This window comes from Macrobrachium nipponense, chromosome 6, assembly GCF_015104395.2.
Source record: "Macrobrachium nipponense isolate FS-2020 chromosome 6, ASM1510439v2, whole genome shotgun sequence".
NCBI lineage: Eukaryota > Metazoa > Arthropoda > Malacostraca > Decapoda > Palaemonidae > Macrobrachium > Macrobrachium nipponense.
In genome coordinates this window covers 67,936,640-67,956,902 of record NC_061108.1, presented here as the reverse complement: position 1 = coordinate 67,956,902, position 20,263 = coordinate 67,936,640, and the positions used below count along the sequence as shown (strand labels likewise).

At 42.4% G+C, this 20,263-nt stretch overlaps 2 protein-coding genes across 2 annotated transcripts in view; one reads left to right on the top strand and one right to left on the bottom strand.

Annotated features, from left to right (window-relative positions):
* The window catches only part of LOC135216549 (fidgetin-like protein 1), a gene marked incomplete at its 5' end in the record, with an annotated part of 288,347 nt that overhangs the window by 184,478 nt on the left and 83,606 nt on the right, over positions 1-20,263 (top strand). The gene's annotated exons all lie outside the window — the stretch shown is intronic.
* LOC135216212 (fidgetin-like protein 1) overlaps positions 1-20,263 on the bottom strand; it is a 72,609-nt gene that overhangs the window by 40,786 nt on the left and 11,560 nt on the right. Inside the window, exon 2 of the mRNA XM_064251347.1 lies at positions 8,563-8,678. Coding sequence (XP_064107417.1) covers positions 8,563-8,678 — 116 coding nt within the window. The remainder of the gene's footprint in view (positions 1-8,562; positions 8,679-20,263) is intronic.

Here is a 20,263-nt window from a genome sequence, read left to right as displayed (position 1 = left end):
CTAGATATTATAGCTTCAGTTAAGCTTAATTTTAAGAACCCGGAGCCTCCTGTAATCCTATTATGATACTCATGTATCATTTAAATTACAGGTAGTACGATGTCAGATGACGGCTTGTGCAGCGGGGTTACAACAAGCTTGTGACATGAGGTCTGCCGATCTCATGCTCCTTGTGCAGTCCAGGTGGACGATTTGATGGTGTGGCACCCGGATGCGTGTGAGACTTGACTATGAGCTAGTTTCAAAATTGACCGTGGATCGGTATGGTATCCCCGTTGGTTAATCTACCTATTAATTTGAATATAAGTGATAGAAATTGAGAAGATTATTGACTATATAATCATAAACGACAGCGTTACCAGTAACAATAGTAACGGAAACTTTCTCTTTCAGACCCCTCAGGCCACTAGGAGTTCCGCCTTGTCGACCCTCAAAAGATCTGGGTTGCGGGTTTTGCCAGGAATGTGAAGGCTAAGAAACCGTACATCCTGTCAGAGGAGATGTGCAACCTGATCACCCAACGCCAAGATTTCGGCAGCGGTAGCCAAGGAAGTGGCGGATCCAATCATTGCAAAGATCAGGGAGGATACGCAGGTTTTACGGAGGACCTAGAGGCCATTGGAGAAGCGGTTTCTAGAGGACGTAGCAGCCATCAATTTGGACCTAGAGCCGATGGTTCTGGAAGCCGCAGAACAAGGTAGGGAGTAAGTGAGGCAGGAGGTGCCCGTCTAGGACCCCTATTCCTAGTCCGGCACCATCTAATTCTTCATCTCAGACTTCCTTCCAAGGGTTTACTGGGAAAAACATGGCTGGTTCATGCTCAGTAATCCCTAAAGTTAAACAATTAAAAAAGACCTTACCTAAATCAGGTAAACCCTCAAAGCTGCCTAAACCATCCAAGTCTTCCTTATCAACCAAGACATCGAAAGACTCAGTGGTAGCTACTTCCTCTCATCATGGGTCGAGAGCAAGGAGCAGCTCGAAAGCCAAGACCCCGGAGGTACCCTTTGATCCGGTAAGTTTTTCGAGCCAATTGATGGAACAAATGGGTAGCTTAGTCCAATCTCAGATTGGATCTTTAGCTGATCGCCTGCAGTCGGTAGACACCCTGGCCCAGAGACTGCAAAACCAAGAGTCTTATGGAGAACCTCTTACGATCCGGACTGCCTCAACAACAGCAGTACGTGATCCCGGACGCTTCTAAGCGCCCGGCGTTCATGAAAAGCAATCCCTGGCGATTGGCATTAAATGCCCCCGTTAAGGATGTCATGTTAACTATTGAAGGATTTGGTACCCGGCCGGTAGAAGATTTTGAATTCTACCTGGCGGGACTTCAGTTCCCTTTCCCGGGATTTGCGCGCTTAACCGAAGAAGCGCTAGTTAGACTAGACAAGGTTCCTAAGGAAACTGTCATCTACCCTAAAGAACAAGCACAGTCCGCCTGGGTTCAGACTTTAAATGAGTGGGAGTGTGTTAACACCATGCTGACACCCCATAAAATAAAAGCTCGTAATACAATGTTTGTGGTGGAGGGGACAAAACTCCAACACTTTCTTGGCACCACAAAATAGTGGACCAATGCCGCAATCACGGGAAACAAAAAAGATTCGACTTCTCTGCTATTCCCGGGGGATCACAATTGCTGGATGATGCTCCAGCAACGTTTACAACTGGGAAATTAAACGCTGACTGTCTTCTACATAGTTTTAGCGAACGGCTACCTAGACTCCCCGATTCCCTGATAAAGCTTGAATTTGAGTCGCGCATGAGACTGAGTAGGTCCATTAACTCAGCTACTATGGCAGAAATGTCTTCCCTAGTATATGAAGAGGAACCATTATTCAAGATTTTGACAAAGTCGTTGCTGCATACGTTACAATGTGACGCATACGATTTTGCGGTAGCCAGATGTAAATGTCGAAAGCATGTCTTAGCTGAAGCCTCTATAAGACATGAGCCTAATAAGCTCATAAAGGCATCGATTTGGGGTCCTGACCTGTTCCCGGAGGATATGGTAAACAGCGTTCTTAGTGAAGCTGCAAGAGTGAATCAGAGCCTAAAAGTCCAGTGGGGTCTGATACCCAAGTGCAAAATTCGAACCATCCGGGAATCAAGCTAGAGGAAGGAAAAGACCAAGGAACCTTTTCAAATCCGCTTCCAAGATCAGCAGACTCAACAGGGGTTGGTGCCAGACAATACCCAAGTGCCACAAGTGGAAGTCAGCCTTCGACATCAAAGGCTCAACCCTAACAACAATACGTGTGGGTTACACCTCAACCACAACAACAAGTAGCCACTACCTCTTTTACGCCTTCCCCAGCCTTTAATCCTTCCTATGAAACACAAGGAGTGTTCCATGGGTATAATAGAAATGCCAGAGGAAGTAGAGCAAGAGGGGCTTTTCGCAACAGAGGCAGCGGAAGAGCCTACACTAGAGGCAGAGGATTCCGGGGAACCCGGGGGAATAGATCCAACACAAACCAGTGAGAATCCTCAGGTAGGGGGAAGGCTGTACCTTTTTCGGAACCGTTGGACATTCAACAAATGGGCTTACAGCATAATTTCCAAGGGTCTGGGGTGGAGTTGGATAGAACGGCCCCCTCCACCGACCAGTTTTTATCAACATCCAACGGAAGAGTTAGTTCTGTATGCAAAAGATCTTTTACAAAAGAATGCAATAAGAAAGGTAAAATATTTGAAATTTCAAGGTCGCTTGTTCAGCGTTCCAAAGAAAGACTCAGACAAGCCGAAGAGGGTAATCCTTAGACTGTCTCATCTGAATTCTTACATTCAATGCGACAAGTTCCATATGCTGACCATCTCTCAGGTGCGGACCTTACTTCCCCGTGGGGCCGTCACCACCTCTATAGATCTTACAGATGCTTACTATCACGTTCCGATAGCAAGGCATTTTCGTCGTTTCTAGGTTTCAAAGTTAGGGGGCAACCAAGCTTATGCATTCAAAGTAATGCCATTCGGACTCAATATAGCACCCAGGATATTTACCAAACTAGCAGAAACAGTAATCCAAGAATTGAGAACCCGGGGAATACAAATAGTAGCCTACCTAGACGACTGGCTTATTTAGGCAAACAGTGTAGAGGATTGTCTCAAGGCGACAAACATGGTAATAAAATTCCTACAACAATTGGGGTTTCAGATCAACTTCAAAAAGTCACGTCTAGTTCCAGAAACAAAATTTCAGTGGTTAGGGTTACAATGGAACCTAAACAACATACTCTGTGTATTCCAGTAAACAAGAGGAAAGAAATAGCAAGGAATACAAAAAGTTTTCTCAAGGACAAAATGACGTCCAGGAGAAACCAAGAGAGAATCCTAGGTGCTCTCCAGTTTGCCTCAGTAACAGACATTTTTACGAAGCCAGACTGAAAGATATAAACCGAGTATGGCGGTCCAAAGCAAACAAGAGGTATCGAGACAAAATAGCTCGGATTCCACCAATTTTGAGGAAAAGACTTCAGCCATGGACAAAAAAGTCAAGAATTTAGCAAAATCCATTCCATTTAAGGTTTGTTCCACCACCAGCACTGGTCATACATACAGACGCCTCTCTAACCGGCTGGGGAGGGTACTCCCAGCACAAGAAAGTCAGGGACTATGGTTTTCGATAACCATTTTCGCCCAACTTCATATCAATTGTCTTAGAGGCCATGGCAGTATTCTTGACCCTAAAGAAAACTTGCTCCAAAAAAAGGAAGCAACATATCAAAACTAGTGGCTGGGACAGCGAGGGTTATAAGTCCATTGTATAAAACAGAGGAGGTTCCAAATCGAGTCACATAAACCATGTAATGATAGCAATATTTTCCATGGCAATAATGAACCATTGGCACCTGTCAGCGGTTTCATCTGGCGGGAGTACAAAATGTAGTGGCAGACGCACTTTCGAGGACAACTCCATTGGAATCAGAGTGGTCACTGGACTTAAAGTCGTTCAAATGGATCTCACAGCAGGTTCCGGGTCTCCAGATAGACCTATTTGCAACAGAGTCCAATCACAAACTGAAATGTTATGTAGCCCCTAACTGGACCCTCGGGCTTATACCACAGAGCAATGTCACTGAACTGGAAACTCTTGGGAGAGAATTTACTATTTCCGCCAATAAACATGTTAATGAAAAGTATAGACAAACTCAGAACTTTCAAAGGTCGAGTGGCTCTGGTCGCCCCAATTGGCCCCAAAGAGCAAATTGGTTTCCCCACCTCATACTGGAATTGGGTCTCCATTCCTCAGCAAGATCCCCAATCCAAAAACTAACACAAGTAGTTACAAACTCACCAGTGATGGTTAGCTTCCTCAAAAAATTCAGAGTGCCCTAACTTTGTGGACTTTATGAAATTTGCAGCACAAAAGGACGCAGATTTTGATCCTCAAAATACCCTGTGTTTTTGGGAAATCAAGATAAAAGAGAATCCACTCTTCGTCAGTATGATTCAGCTGTAAAGAAACTTGCAAAGTTTTTTAAGAAGGGAACTCAAAGGGTTAAGACGATGACTATGAATCAGCAGTAACCTTTTTCAGGACTTTATTTGAATCAGGCCTAGCGGCCAATACAATCACAACAATTAAATCAGCTTTGAAGATTTTCCCAAATTGGATTAATATTAAACCTTACAGATTCAATTTCTCGTCTATCCCGAGAGCTTGTGCCAGATTGAAACCATCAACTTGTCCTAATACAGTTTCTTGGTTTTTGAATGACGTACTTAAGTTAGCTTCTGACACTCTTAATGAATCATGTAATTATATATCACTATTTAGAAAAACTTTGTTTTTAATGAGTCTAGCATCGGGAGCCAGAATATCAGAGCTTTCAGCCTTGTCTAGAGATCCGGGGCATATTGAATTCCTTCCGTCGGGAGAAATATTAATTTCCCCAGACAAAAGATTTTTAGCAAAAAATGAGGATCCTCAGAACAGATGGTCTCCCTGGAAGATTGTTCCGCTTCCACAGGATCCATCTTTGTGTCCAGTGAGCACTATGAAAGCATACTTAAATAGAACCTCCAATAAATCCTCGGGGCCCTTATTTATTAGAGAGAATGGAGGAACCATTTCCCTGAAAGGAATCAGGCAACAGATTCTGTATTTTATTAAACAAGCTAACCCGCAGAATCATTTCCACATGTTCATGATATAAGAAGGCAGTAGCTACATCCATTAATTACTTTCACCATATGAATTTTGATGAACTTAAAAAATATACAGGTTGGAAATCCCCAGCAGTTTTTAAACGCCACTATTTAAAACCCTTGGAAGCCCTAAAATTTGCAACAGTGGCAGCAGGGAACGTGGTTCCTCCTGAAAATTATGAACCATAATTATAAGGTCTTGTATTTACTTTTTCACTTTCTCCTACCTGCCTTACTTATTATCCCTACTGTAGTTTTGTATTTCACCTGGATTGCACCCTATGTGATATTAGATTGTATATAGATATTAGCTTTATAGCATTTTGTTACATCTTGTTTAATTTCTGTCATTTTCAAGAATTTTGGAACCCATTATATTTTATATAATGATGTTTATTTTCTGTCCTACATATTAAGGAAAAGTTAAGAAATTTATTTTTGAATATTGTTATATTCACACATATAATATTTATATTAAATTAATTTAATTATCTTCAGATTTTATTTTATTTCCTTCTCAGGTGTTGGTTTCCAAGCTTTGGGACCATTTCTCTTGTACTATTTCACGGAGCGGCACAGGTGGAGCCCAGAAAAGGGATTTTGACAAAGGAAAAATCTATTTCTGGGCGAGAGACCTGTGCCGCCCAGTGAACCCATCCACTGCTTTCCCCACCCAGAATTGTCCAAGCTTGAGTGCTATGAGGAGTGAGTGTGATCGCGTGGTGGAAGTAGTAGTAGTAGCAACAGTAGTGGGATGTAGAACGGCACCTCGTAGTAATTGGGGGAATTTGAAGAGGAGAGATCAAATGGCACAGACCTCTGACAGTGGTTTTCACGCCCCAGTTACTATACCGACACCTTATATAGGTGAGCGAGCTGGGTTTATCCCTAGCATTCCAATGCAACTTTTTTCTCTGGTAATGTATAGCAGTTATATATACCTAAGAAATGATGCTAAAGGAGCATTTCACTGGGCGGCACAGGTCTCTCGCCCAGAAATAGATTTTTCCTTCATCAAAATCCCTTTATTATTATTATTTTAAAGTATTAAAAACAAATAGTACATGCACTATAAAAATTCCCGAGTCTCAGTAAATGAGAGAGAGAGAGAGAGAGAGAGAGAAATTTCATGAACACTGTGGCAACAACCCAACAGCTGCTCCCCCTCCGTCCCATTACTTGATATGTTTGACAGTTTTAGTACCTGGAGTTTGAGAAAGAAGACTGGGATTTCCTTCATTCTTACATAATTCTTCAAATTTATTAACTAAAATCTCACTAATTCACTTTAGTATTTTCTTTAGTGAATTGATGTTATTGCTGTATACATTAATAAGGGATTTTGATGAAGGAAAAATCTATTTCTGGGGAGAGACCTGTGTCGCCCGGTGAAAAGATCCTGCTATCCACTTTTCTAGTATAAAATAGTTTCTAAATATACCAGAGAAAAAAAGCTAGCATGGTATGCAGAGGTTAATATTTGAAAATATGAAATCAATTAATATCATACAAAAAAAAAAACCATACATCTTGTAGGAGAGAGAGAGAGAGAGAGAGAGAGAGAGAGACGAGAGAGGAGAGGAGATGAGAGGAGAGAGAAGAGAGACCGAGACAGAGAGATTATTTTCACTATGTGATATCATTTAATCTTATTAAACTGACTAATAACAGTATTAATCAGTATTAATATTTGAACATTAGTAAATCATTTTTGTACCATAAAAATTAATTTAGTCATGAAAATAACATCAAAATACACTAATTGGTGGTGATTTTGCCGGAAAACCCCGCGAATAGGTGAATCCCCAGCAAGTTGTGGGTAGATATGGTCTAGAGAGAAATCCGTGAATCAGTGAGTCCGTGAATCCGGAGAACGCGAATACAGGGGGAACACTGTACATTTAGTGGGCACGCATTGTCGCTGCTCCTGCCTGCAACACTGGGCCCGATCTATACTGCCATCCACACCCTATATCTCCAGAATTGTCCCAACTGTCTTGAGAATGGTCATTCGGCTAATTGAAACATCAACAACAAGAGGAGAACTGAAAGGAATTTCTGAAGTACAACTCCAGAAATGATCAGCTGAAAACCTGCTGTTTAACATTATGGGTTTTTTTATTCCCCTGTGTTTCACTATCTTCTCTCGTCTAGAGAAAAAGAGCTGTAAATACACTCCTAATGTATTTTCTCTTTACAAAAATAATAAGGAAACACTGGCCAATTTTAGCATGTAAGAGAAACGAATTATGGGAAAATTGAGAAGTACTCTAATATAAAATTAACTCAAATGCTGTGCAGTCATTCTTTGTAACATAAAATGAGTAGATAATTCAAATTTTCATCTACGTTACAATGCATTGCACCTGGACTTCCCGAAATATCACAATGCAAAATCATAGGTTAAAAGTTTTTTGATCATTTAAACACCCCACCAGCATCACCAAATGAAAACCATTTACTGTACTGTACCAATGAAAACGAGTCCAGTGGAAACTTAGCTGAGGGTATTGATAAAAATCTATGTGAGTCATCTTCAAAATGGAGAAGCTTTTACCTTAACATGGCTAGTGGAGACCATTTGCTCTAAAAAACATATTAGCTAAAATAACAGCCAGTGGGTTACCTCAAGGAACCAACCAACATACCTTAGGAATACTGCATACTGACTGGCAATCTACAAATCATTTAGAGAGACTTACCTGAATTTACTTTCTCCCATGATTAACTATCATTGTTCTAAGTATGAAACACATGATTCTAGGAAACTATTGTGAATATAAAGTCATCTCAGAATGAAAAAATACATGAGTCAGATTATCATGAAGAACTGACTGACACAGAAACTAATAACCCACAAACATGAAAATTACAAATATGGAATAAACATTTATTGCACAGTTACACTTGGTTGAAGCATGGCCCAGTCATGACAAAATCTGAGGTAGGACATGGGTAGGAAGAGGAAGAAAATTATAACTGACAATATAAAATAAGAGATCAAGTAAAAGAAGACCAAATGTAAGAGCACCTGCAATCTATGACTGAAGATTTACATCAAGCAAAGTGAGAGAGATGTAGAGGTCTTAACACCCAGAAGGGGACTAAACATCTGGGAAAAAAAGTCTTTTAATTATTTTGCTAAGTCTGTAATATGTACAATGCAAACTTTTGAATGAAAGAATAACACTATCTAAGACACTGGTGTCCTTAATACATATATATTAATAATACTGTATCCATTAACAATGCAGATCACTTAGAAGCTAAAATCCGACAGAACTTGCCATCACAAAAGAGGTGTAAAAATTTTTTAAAAACTATCGTACATGCATACACTATGATACTGCCAACATTGCACCAGGATGAAAATAAAACAATAAAAAAAAAATGATTAGATATTCATACCAATCATTGTTTTTCCAGTTCCTGGAGGGGGGGCCACCAAACAGCAATATGCCTTTTGGAGGGTCCTCGTAATCCAGTAAAATATCAGGTCGTAACATTGGCCAGACAATGATTTCCTGTTGGATTGAAAAATGATTACTATACAATTACAAAATTATTGCATATTAACAGGGAAAATGACAACATCCTAAAAAACATTACCCAAACAGATTGTTAAAAAAAATTAAATACAAAAGGAGCCCAATTCTATTTTCACAGAGAAGCACAGAAAGATGGTCTTCACAAGAAACAGCAGCTGAAAGCAACTTGGAGTGCATACCAATGAGTGGGCAGGGCTTTCCCCCTACCATCGGTAGTTAACAACCTTGTCTGAAAGCTAAATTCTATGTAAAGACCTCCAGGTTTTTATTTATGTTGGAGTAATTAGCTACCATTATCTCTTAATGAGGATAAAAAGATGTATTTCTGGGCTCAGCTCGTGTCGGCCTATGAAATATCCTTAAGATCATTATTTCTAGGTAAAATTAATCTAAAATTACCAGAGAAAAACAAAATTAAGAAAATGTCAGTAAAACTGACTCGCTCACTCTATAAAAGAAGTGTCGGTATGTGAATATAGGCGAGTGGGATCACTACACGAGTCATTCACCATTTAGACCTTCCAACATAAAATCCCCACCAGAGAGAGCTGATACTAAAGGGTGATGCGGCCGCTACTACTACTACTACCGACGCCACGGACAGCAGCGCCCCTAGCGGTCATCCTTAATCATTAGCTTCACAGCGCTAGAGTGCTTTTTTCCTCTCGTGTTGGTTTCTTTGATTTAATCTCGTCATTACGATGGAACGTGCTGCTATTGCATCGGCTAAGTTAAGTGCCTCATAAGTAGTAATTTCCAGTTTTTTAGTCTTCCAGGGACCAGTATTTTCCTTCTTATAGGTCATATACGGTCTCCCGGTTGACTCGTGGCGGCCGTGTGCCGCCTCGTGTTAAGATTTCCCGGTCTCCCATACTGGGACATCTTATACTTATGGGCTTATTATATTTACGTTCATCGTTTATTACATCGTTTTTATAGCTAGGACACAGCCCTTTACCATTTTCTCTTAGTTTGGTATTTAGGGCTATACCGTGTTTCTGGCCCAGCATCCCAGCTCTTGCTCTTCATCGGCTACCGCTGGCTCCGAGTAGTCAACTGTTCTTCGGAACAGCTTGCCTCCTCCTGGGCTTCTTTTTCTTTTACTAAAAGAATCTTTTCCTCCTTTACGATGTATTATCAGTGTTATTTAGGGTGTTAGGCTAGCCTAGGTGCCTGTGCCATGTGTTGGTACAGTCTGGTTCACGTGGCCCCTCTATGGTGTGTTGCTATCGCGGCTTCATGGCCACCTGCGATCACGTGTCCCTTAGCACCTTACCCTTCCCCCTTCCCTCCCATACCAGGTATAGGGAGGGGTCTGGTGGAATCTCCTGGTGCCATGACAACCACAGTAGCCTACCTCCCTCTCCCTCTGAGGAGGCCTGGAGCTCCATCCCAGCTGGGGTATAGGGCGACCACTTGTCTCGGGGGGTACCGGGTTACCGAGCGGGTAGTGTAGTGACGTGAGTGAGAGAGGAGAGGAGAGGAGGAGATGGAGAGAGAGAGAGAGAGAGAGAGAGAGAGAGAGAGAGCGCGGAGGAGGAGGAGGCCACCCCTCTCTCTCTCTCCCGCCGTGTTACGCCAGGACCCCCACCTATTGCCTCAGTCCCACCCTTCCCTACGTACGAACGGAGCCTCCGCTGAAACCGGGGGCCCCTTTGGTTATAGTCGTCTGGCTCCGCCATGGGCGGGAGTGGACATTAACCTAGTGGTCTGTTGCTTGCCTACTATATCCTGTTTTTCCGCTACCGGAGGAGAGCTCGCTCCTTACCGGGGCACTCTTTAGAGACGGAAAATTTTATACTTCGTTATACAGATATACCCTTAATATTACGGGTAAGTTTTAATTTAATTTATGTACTATCTCCGTCGTGGTTTCAGGCTTCACCACTGGTTGGGAACTTTTTCCGTCCCTCTCTCTCTCTCTCTCTCTCTCTCTCTCTCTCTCTCTCTCTCTCTCTCTATCCGCCGTAGCCGGGACCCCCCACCTATTGCCTCAGTCCACCCTACCCCGAAGAACGGAGCCTCCGCTGAAAACTGGGGGCCCCTTTTTGGTTTAGGTCCGTCGGCTCCGCCAGTGGGCGGGGTGGATATAGTGGTCGTTGTTGTATATATCTGTTTTCCGCTACCGGAGGAGAGCTCGCTCCTTACCCGGGCACTCTTAGAGAGGAAAATTTTAATTTTATTCGTTATATACGGATATATATTACGGTGAATTTTAGTTTTAATTTCAATTTATGTACTATCTCCGCGTCGGTTTGGTTTCATGGCTTCTCACCACTCCTGGTTGGGAATCTTTTTCCTGTCTACCGGTTGTAGCCTTAGACCAACTCAACCGCCTAGTTACCACACGTATTACGGCGGGTCTTCTGGTTTAATCTAACTTACAGGCTTCCGGCATGCAGCGGAGCATTTGTTAGGCTGTAAGTGTGCACCTGGTACTCATGTATCTCTCCACTTACAGGCTACCAACTGTCAGGTCCCAGGTTGCAACGCAACGCTCTACGACCCCTGCGCCCATGAGGAGTGTAGGACCCACGCCCCGTGTGCCACCACCCACAATGGACCTGATCGTTTGGCACCCGGCCCAGGCTTGCAAGCCATCTCCTACGACCTCGTTAGTCAGCTGTTGGGTGGGGTAAGTCTACTCTTAGACTTTCTTGGTCTTATCACTACTAACACTTAGTTTTAAGCTTCGTTCAACCCTATCTCCGCCGTTAGAAGCTTCATATCGCCTTCTCTTTCAGGCTGCCGCCGTGAAGGAAGTCGCCCTGGCAACTCTGAAGGCTTGGGTGGGCGGCTTCGGGAAGAAACGCCGCCAAGGGCCAGCCGTATATTCTTGACAAGAAGCTGGCCGTTCAGATCTTCGGTGGCAAGTCGACCGGCTACGTGGACCCCATCTCGCAGCCCCTCTCATAGCTTCGATTCAGCAGGAGGTGCAGCAGGCGTTTCGGGTCCGTCTCCACGCAGGAGCCGGTCCCAGATGTGGCCAACCTGACCTGAATATTGAGCCTACTAGGCGGTAGGGGCAGAGGATTTTGTTTTTTTTGGTTGAGGTAGGTGTGACGGGCGCCCAAGGTCTTTCCTTGGGTGCTCCTGGATCTTCTTTCCCTGTCCTTCTTCTGCTTCATTCCAAGGCTTTACGGGATCTGAGATCCCTGCCCGCTCTCCCGCCTTCTTGTACCCCGAAGGTGAAGGGGACAGACAGAACAGAAGACTCTGCATAAGACGACTTCTAAGAAGTCGTCGTCTTCTTCAGCTAGGAAGTCTACGACTTCCTACGCTGACGCGAAGGCAAAGCCGAGCTCTTCCTACTCTAAGAGCTCTAGAAGCAAGGCTTCTAAGGAGAAGGCTCGCGCTCCGGCCGAGCCAACGCCTTCTCCGGCATCTACCGGATCTACTCCGGTAACTCCTGTTGGGGTGGCGGGACTGAGCTCCTTTGATCCCACCACCTTTTTCGGGCAGTTGTGATGCAACAAGTGGGAGAGATGGTGGCTCTCTGGGATCTAAGTTTGAACAGATGTTTGCGCAGCTGTCAAACACCATCAACCAGTCTGGCCAATCCATTCAAGATCTCTCTAACAGAGTTAGAGAGCACGAGGACCGTTTTGCTGGTCTTAACCAGGCTCCTCAGCCCAATAGCTCCCCTGTAGCAGGTACTGGTGTTTTGCAGTTACCTCCTACGAATCCCACCCTACCAGCCTTCTCCATGGATAACCCATGGAGAGTGGCCGCTTATGCCCCCTTCAAGGACGGCATGATCTCTATCCGGAGTGTGGAACTCGAAGAATTGAGGACTTCGAGTTCTATCCTCCCGGACTGAACTCAGCCTTTCATTGGGTATGCTAGGCTGACCATTGCTGCTCTCACTAGAGAGGACAAGATCTCCCGAGAGACTGTGCTGTATAGTAGGGATCACGCACAGCGGGAATGGGTTCACTGCCTGGAGGGATTGGGGCTGTACCAACACCAAACTCCAAGCATTGAAGAGTCCATCACTATTTTCGCTAACGGAGGAGGAGGCTTCTCTTCCGTTCGCTACCAAAATAGTGGAAGCAATCTTCAGGCAGTCCTCAAAGACGAGCCCATGCCACAGCTGAGGGAAGCGGGAATCTACTTCTCCGCTCTTCCCAGCCTTTGGAGAATTGTGGGGAGAACTTGCCTGCCACGTTTCTCAATAGGTAAGCTTAAGCAGACTGCGCAATGGATCACTTTGGCGAGAAGCTTCCAAGACTGCCTGATACCCTATTCAGGCAGAGTTTGATGCTCGAACAAGATTTGGGAGGTCCCTTAACTCCCTAATCATTACGGAAATGGCTGCCCTGTCTTACGGCACAGAACCTTTATTCAAGATTCTGGCTAAATCACAGCTTCAGACAGTCCAAGCTGATGCTTTTGACTTCTTCCTAGCTTGAAGGAACTGCCGAAAGCATGTCTTGCAGGAGGCAACTTATCAGGCATGAGCCTAATAGACTCCTAGCTTCCAGCATGTGGGGTGCGGACCTCTTCCAGAGGCCTCTGTGAATGAGGTGCACCACGAGGCTGCTAGGCTAACCAGAGCCTTAGAGCCAGATGGGGCATCTCTTCCAAGAGGAAACAAGAGACCGCCCTGCTGCTGGTAAGAAGCTAAAGAAGACAGGAAGAAGGTTCCAGCCTTACCAGAAGCAACAGCAGCAACAGCAATTTGTTCAGGCCGTCCCAGTTACACAACAGGGACAGCCGTCTACTTCAAAGCAGACGCAACCCATCCTCCTGTTGTCTCCTCAGAGTCAACCTTCCAACTCCTACGCAGTCTCGCCGCCTTCAAATTCTATGTACGAAAGCCAGGCCTACCCAGCCTTAATAGGTTCTCTAGGGGTAGCAGGGCGAGGGGCCACTTTCGCCAGCGTGGCACAGGAAGAGCTGCAAGAGGTAAAACACTTCAGAGGAGGGCGCGGAGGTCAACCCGCCCAACAACAGTGAGGCTCCCCAGGTAGGAGGGAGGCGTTCCTCTTCCGTCACAGGTGGGGGTTCAGCAAATGGGCACAGAGCATCGTGTCCAAAGGATTGGGTTGGAGTTGGATCAAAGATCCTCCTCCAATCAAATCATTCTATCAGGAAACCATCAAAGGAATTGACAGATTATGCGGAGGAAACTCCTTCAGAAAGCAGCTATTGCGAGAGTCAAGCATCTAAAATTTCAAGGTCGCTTATTCAGCGTGCCAAAGAAAGGCTCAACAAAAAGAAGGGTAATCTTAGACTTGTCAAAGCTAAACTCTTTCATTCGTTGCGACAAGTTCAAAATGCTCACCATCTCGCAGGTACGGACCTTACTTCCCCGTGGGGCCGTCACAACCTCCATCATCTACAGACGCATACTATCATATCCCTATAGCCAGACACTTCCGTCCATTCCTAGGCTTCAAACTAGGAAATCAGACTTTTCTCATTCAAAAGTGATGCCCTTCGGTCTGAATTGTAGCCCCCAGGGTATTCACGAAAGTAGCAGAAGTGGTAGTTCAACAGTTGAGAACTCAAGGGATAATGGTAGCAGCATACCTCGACGATTGGTTGATCTGGGCACACAACGGTCGAGGAATGTCTCAAAGCCACAAAGAAGGTAGTTCAATTTTTCTGGAACATCTGGGGTTCCAGATAAACAAAACGAAATCCCAGACTCACTCCGGAGTCTCGTTTTCAGTGGCTAGGAATCCAATGGGATTTGTCTTCCCACATCTGTCCAATTCCGGAGGTCAAAAGAAAAAGAAATAGCCAAGTCTGTGAAACATTTTTCTCAAATGCAAACAAACATCAAGGAGAAACAGGAAAGAATCCTAGGTTCTCTTCAGTTTGCCTCAGTGACAGACATCCTCCTGAAAGCAAGGCTGAAAGATATAAATCGAGTTTGGCGATCGAGAGCAAACGCCAAATCTCGAGACAAGTTGTCAGTAATTCCACAGATCCTTCGCAATCAGCTCCGTCCATGGATAAAAGTGAAGAACCTTGCCAAATTAGTACCCTTCAATATCCCCTTCCAGTGTTAACCATTCACACGGATGCCTCCCTGTCCGGATGGGGGGGATATTCTCAATTCAAGCAAGTTCAGGGGACTTGGTCAGTTCAGTTCCGCCAGCTTCACATAAACGTCCTGGAAGCAATGGCAGTATTTCTTACCCTGAAGAGACTCCTTCCCCCGAAGAAGTCTCATCTAAGACTAGTTTTGGACAGTGCAGTGGTAGTACATTGCATCAACAGAGGAGGGTCCAAATCCAAACACGTGAATCATGTCATGATAGCCATCTTTGCGCTAGCAGACAAACACAGATGGCATCTGTCCGCACTCACCTGGCGGGGGTAAGAAATGTGATAGCAGACGCTTTGTCCCGGTCAGTCCCTCTGGAATCCGAATGGTCCTGGACGACGGTTCATCCAGTGGATATGCCGGAGAGTCCCAGGTCTCCAAGTGGATCTCTTCGCCTCACAAGCGAACCACAAGCTCCCTTGCTATGTGGCCCCCAAACCTGGACCCTCTGGCTTATGCCACGGACGCCCTGTCGTTAGATTGGAATCAGTGGAGGAAAAATTTATGTTTTTCCTCCAGTGAATCTTCTTTTGAAAAGTCTTGAGCAAGCTGAGGACTTTCAAGGGACTAGTAGCTCTGATTGCTCCAGACTGGCCAAAAAAGCAACTGGTATCCTCTGCTTCTGGAATTGGGTCTCCGACCTCAACGGATTCCCAATCCCAAAGCTGTCGCAATCAGTACAAATGAAGACTGTGTTCGCTTCCTCAGGAATTCTTCAGACCCTAACTTTATGGACTCATGAAGTTTGCGGCTAACAAAGATGCTAACATTGATCCACAAAAACATCCTCTTCCTAGAATCAGATAAAAGAGAGTCAACTATTAGACAATATGACTCAGCTGTTAAAAAATTAGCATCCTTCCTGAAAGAATCAAACACTACAACCATGACAGTTAACTTAGCTATATCCTTTTTCAGGTCCTGTTTGAAAAAGGCTTAGCAGCTAGCACTATTACTACTCATAAATCGGCTTTTGAAGAAAATCTTTCAGTTGGGTTTCCAGATAGACCTAACAGAATCTTACTTTACGTCTATTCCCAAAGCCTGTGCTAGACTTAGACCTTCTCAAAGGCCTACTGCAGTTTCATGGTTCTTAAATGATGTCCTCAAACTAGCCTCAGATACTGACAAACTCGTCTTGCACATTCATAACGCTTCTTAGAAAGACGTTATTTTATTAAGCCTGGCTTCAGGAGCCAGAATTTCAGAACTGTCGGCTCTATCCAGAGATGCGGGTCATGTGGAATTCCTCCCCTCAGGAGAAGTTCTACTTTCCCCGGATCGTAGCTTTTTAGCTAAAAATGAGGATCCCCTTGCAAGGTGGGCTCCTTGGAAAGTCATCCCACTTCCGCAAGATCCTTCTCTCTGCCCAGTATCAACTTTAAGAGCCTTTCTATCTCGTACATCCTCTAGATCCTCAGGTTCTCTCTTTATGAGAGAAAAAGGTGGCACTTTATCAGTAAAAGGAATCAGACAACAGATCCTTTACTTCATTAAACAAGCCAATCCTGATTCATTTCCAAAAGCACATGACATCAGAGGAGTAGCCACCTCAATTAATTACTTTCAACATATGAACTTTGAGGATCTTAAAAAGTATACTGGATGGAAATCACCGATAGGTCTTAAATAAACGTTCACTTACCTAAAGTACCTGGAATCACTTTAAAATTTTCTGCAGATAGCAGCGGGAAAACATTGTTTCCTTCCTGATACTGCATAGTAGGTTGTTAAGTATAGATCCAGGGTCTCCTTTACTATCCTACCTCGTCCAACATGCCTCACCCTCTTGTACCATGCTACTCGGAATACTCTAGGCCCTTAGCAGCTAGAATCATATTGGGGTGGACTTGTCCCTTATTTTTTTGCTAGGCACATCCAACGTTGATGTACATAAATAAGTACTTCGTTCAGGGGGTTGTTTTACCCTTTTGTTTTTATGCTAGGGTAGAACACAATGTGTTTGTATATTTGTAAATATCCTCTAATTAAGTGAATCATTCTTTATTGTTTTGCCATTAAATTATTATTGTGGTTACTATGTCTAATATAAGTTAATTTCTAAGTTACTTTATTATTGATTGCCTTTCTTGTATCATACCATTGTTTTAGGATAAGCTTAGCTTTAAGGACTTTGTTTGTATAACTGTAATGTCCCTGATTCACGTTAATATTATATATCTCTTTTTTACTATGGGCGTTTCATTTCTGTCCTTAGTTCCATCTTGTCTGGCTTTCTCTGGTACTATTTCATAGGGACCGACACACGAGCATGGGAGCCCAGAAACAAGGGATTTTGACGTAGGGAAAAATCTATTTCTGGGTGATTGGGTCTCGTGTCGCCTCTATGAAACCCACCCACTGTTTTCTTTTCTCCACCCACCCTGCAGGACAAGATGTTCATTAGAAGTTAAGGAATGACCGCTAGGGGCGCTGCTTGTCCTTGTGGGTCGGTAGTAGGTAGTTAGTAGCGGCCGCATTCACCCTTTAGTATCAGGCTCTCTCTGGTGGGGATTTTATGGTGGAAGTCCTAAATGGTGAATATGACTCGTGGTAGTGATCCCAACCTTCGCCTATATTCACATTACCGACCCAATTCTTTTATAGATGTGAGCGATGGTCAAGTTTTACTGGACATTTTCTGAATTTTGTTTTTCTCTGGTAATTTTTCGATTAATTTTACCTAGAAATAACTGATCTTAACGGAAGAGTTTTCATAGGGCGACACAAGCCAATCACCCAAAAGAAATAGATTTTTCCTTACGCTCAAAATCCCTTTAGTCATAAAGGATTAATATATGAAAAGTACTTTATAAAAATACGTAACTACTTCCATATACCCACAAAAAAAACAAATCTACGTGATACCCCATTAATTTTATTCTTGTCTAATTAATTTCGGAAATTTTCAGCAGTTTTTTATGAATTTTCAGCATTTTGTAACAAACCATTTTCATCCACCATACCTGAATTGTAGTTTTTGCTATTTCTAAGCCTTCGATGTCATCCCAACTTACTGGAGTGGTTACACTGTCCATGATTTCATTCCATTATTCAGTTCCTATCATTTTTGGTTCGATATTCTAGTAAAGGAATCATTACAGTAACGTATAGTCTTCATTACTAAGTTTAAAAGTAAAACTTGTTCTAATTTTTGTTATACATCATTTTCATGGCCACAAATACTGGATAACAGGAAAGTTACATGGCTAATATATAGTACAGTAACAAGGAAATCAAGTACACTTTTATTGAAAAACCTGCAAAAAAAGTTAAATAAACGTACATCAAAACTAGTAAACAAAGTATGTTACTATTGACTTTGCAGGTTAAATGTTCGATTTATTTTTCTTTTAAAATTTACTGAAATTTTCAAATATGCAAAATGATATGGTTCCAAAATCAACAGTTATTTAGTAAACCCAACGGTGTGAATAAATGTCACTGAATTGAATAATTTCTTATTACAGTAGTTACCAGCGTTCAATTTAAGTTGCCATGACATAAAGCACTGGAAAAAAATATATTTTCTTGAACAAATAATCATTCAAGTTTCCTCAATTACTGCTTAACAATTGGGGGGGCCCAAAATTTTTTTTGTTTTTTTTCCTTTTTCAATTTAAAAGAATAAAACATTCTTACTCTTGCAATTTTTTTTAAAAATAAAGGACCCATAACTTATAACTGGCCAACCATCCCATTAGCCTTTTAAATTGTCTGGACACAACACACCCTCTCAGAGAAAAAGGATACAATGAAGGACCATTCATCACAAAGCATTCATGGGTTTCTCTATTAGAGGTGATTTTACTTGGAATTTTTAGAAAAATGAGAAAGGTTTCTTTAAATTTACAGATTTTTATTACTAAAAATAAAAATTAGTACAAGTGCTTGATTCTCCTCGGGCAGTTCTCCCCATGAAATCTCCACCATTTTCATTTCTCACTCTACTCTATTTCACACAAAACTACATGCACACTGGGTAACCAAATTGTGATTTTTCACAAGCCGTCACAAAGGGACTTAGCTTGGATAATGGTTTAGTTTTTTATTTTTTTACATTAAATAATAAAGTTACTGGAATATTATTGAAAGGAATAAAAACTGCTAACTGAAATTATCACAGCAGTAGTATTTATAAAATCCACCAATGATACATGGCAAACACCAAATAACATTATGTTCTGGAAAATATCAAACAAGGGCGATGGGTGTATAACACAAAGAATTTTACAATGCCCTTAAAATTCCTTAAGATTTAGTAGTTATGCAAAGTAATGACAACATTGCCCAAGACATGGTGGGATACTCCCACACTTACCCGGGATGAAATCCCAAGCCAATTGCCAATAGGTGGCCATTGATTACACAAGCTTTTTTTTTTCAATTTTTAAATTACCGGGTGTTCCAGCTGGCACTAGCAAGATTATGCCTAAATGTTAAGATTGAAGGTTGGTTTTGTATATGAAACAAATTTACAGCTCAACAACATTATTCCTTTGATCATTTCGTGTACTTACAAAGCTCGTTATATTATGCAGTCATTCCCCCCCCCCTTTAAAAAACAAAAATTTCCTCTGAAAATCATATAAAACAATGATCTACAAACACATAATACTAAAACAGTGCTTACTATCCTTGATTATCAATGTAAACCAGTTACAGATCATTCAGATCCATAAAAATAAACAATCAGGATCCATTAAAAACAATGACATTCCAGTATGCATGCGCTGCCGTGGCAACAATCACTGGCATTCATCCTTAAACCAGCATTACCAACAGTTACAGTGGTCCCCCGTATTCGCGGGGGATGCGCTACCAGAACCCCTCATTGAATATAGTTCGAAGCCTTGCGAATATGTTTGGAAACCCCTATAAAAAATTGCCTAAAAAAACAGCCTATTTTTGTTAGGTTAAAAACTCAAGAAAAACCAAACCACTAAAAACTTTTCATACTTGGTTTTTTGTTTTAATAGCTTTTATCACAAAAAAGGTGCATTTTATGATGAAATTGATAAAAAAAAAAACAGGAATTTGGGATGGAATTTCTCATAGAAAAATTACAGCGAATATGCCACCAAATTTTCCGCAAATAATCGATGCGGGGAAATTTTGTTCCCAAGAGAAATCCTGCGAATGAATGGTGAGTCCACGAATCTAGAGGAAAAACACGAATAACGGGGGGCCGCCCAACTGTACTGTACTATGAGATTTCTTCACCATTTTCTCTGGTCACCAGTAACTCTTTTCCAATTATTTTTATTCCTAAATACTTTGTAGGTTTTTACCTCTACTCAGTACAGTAGATTAGGCCTACCTTTCAGAATGAATTATGGAAAGATTAATCACTGATTACTGAATAGTATTAACTGTATCAGTCACAGAAGCATTGGATTATCTTCTGGATTTGCAGCCCTCTGGTGGTTATATACCTTGTTAGAACTTTAAAAGCAAAGCTTCTTGTTGCTTCAAGAGAAAAACTAACAATGATACAAGGCAA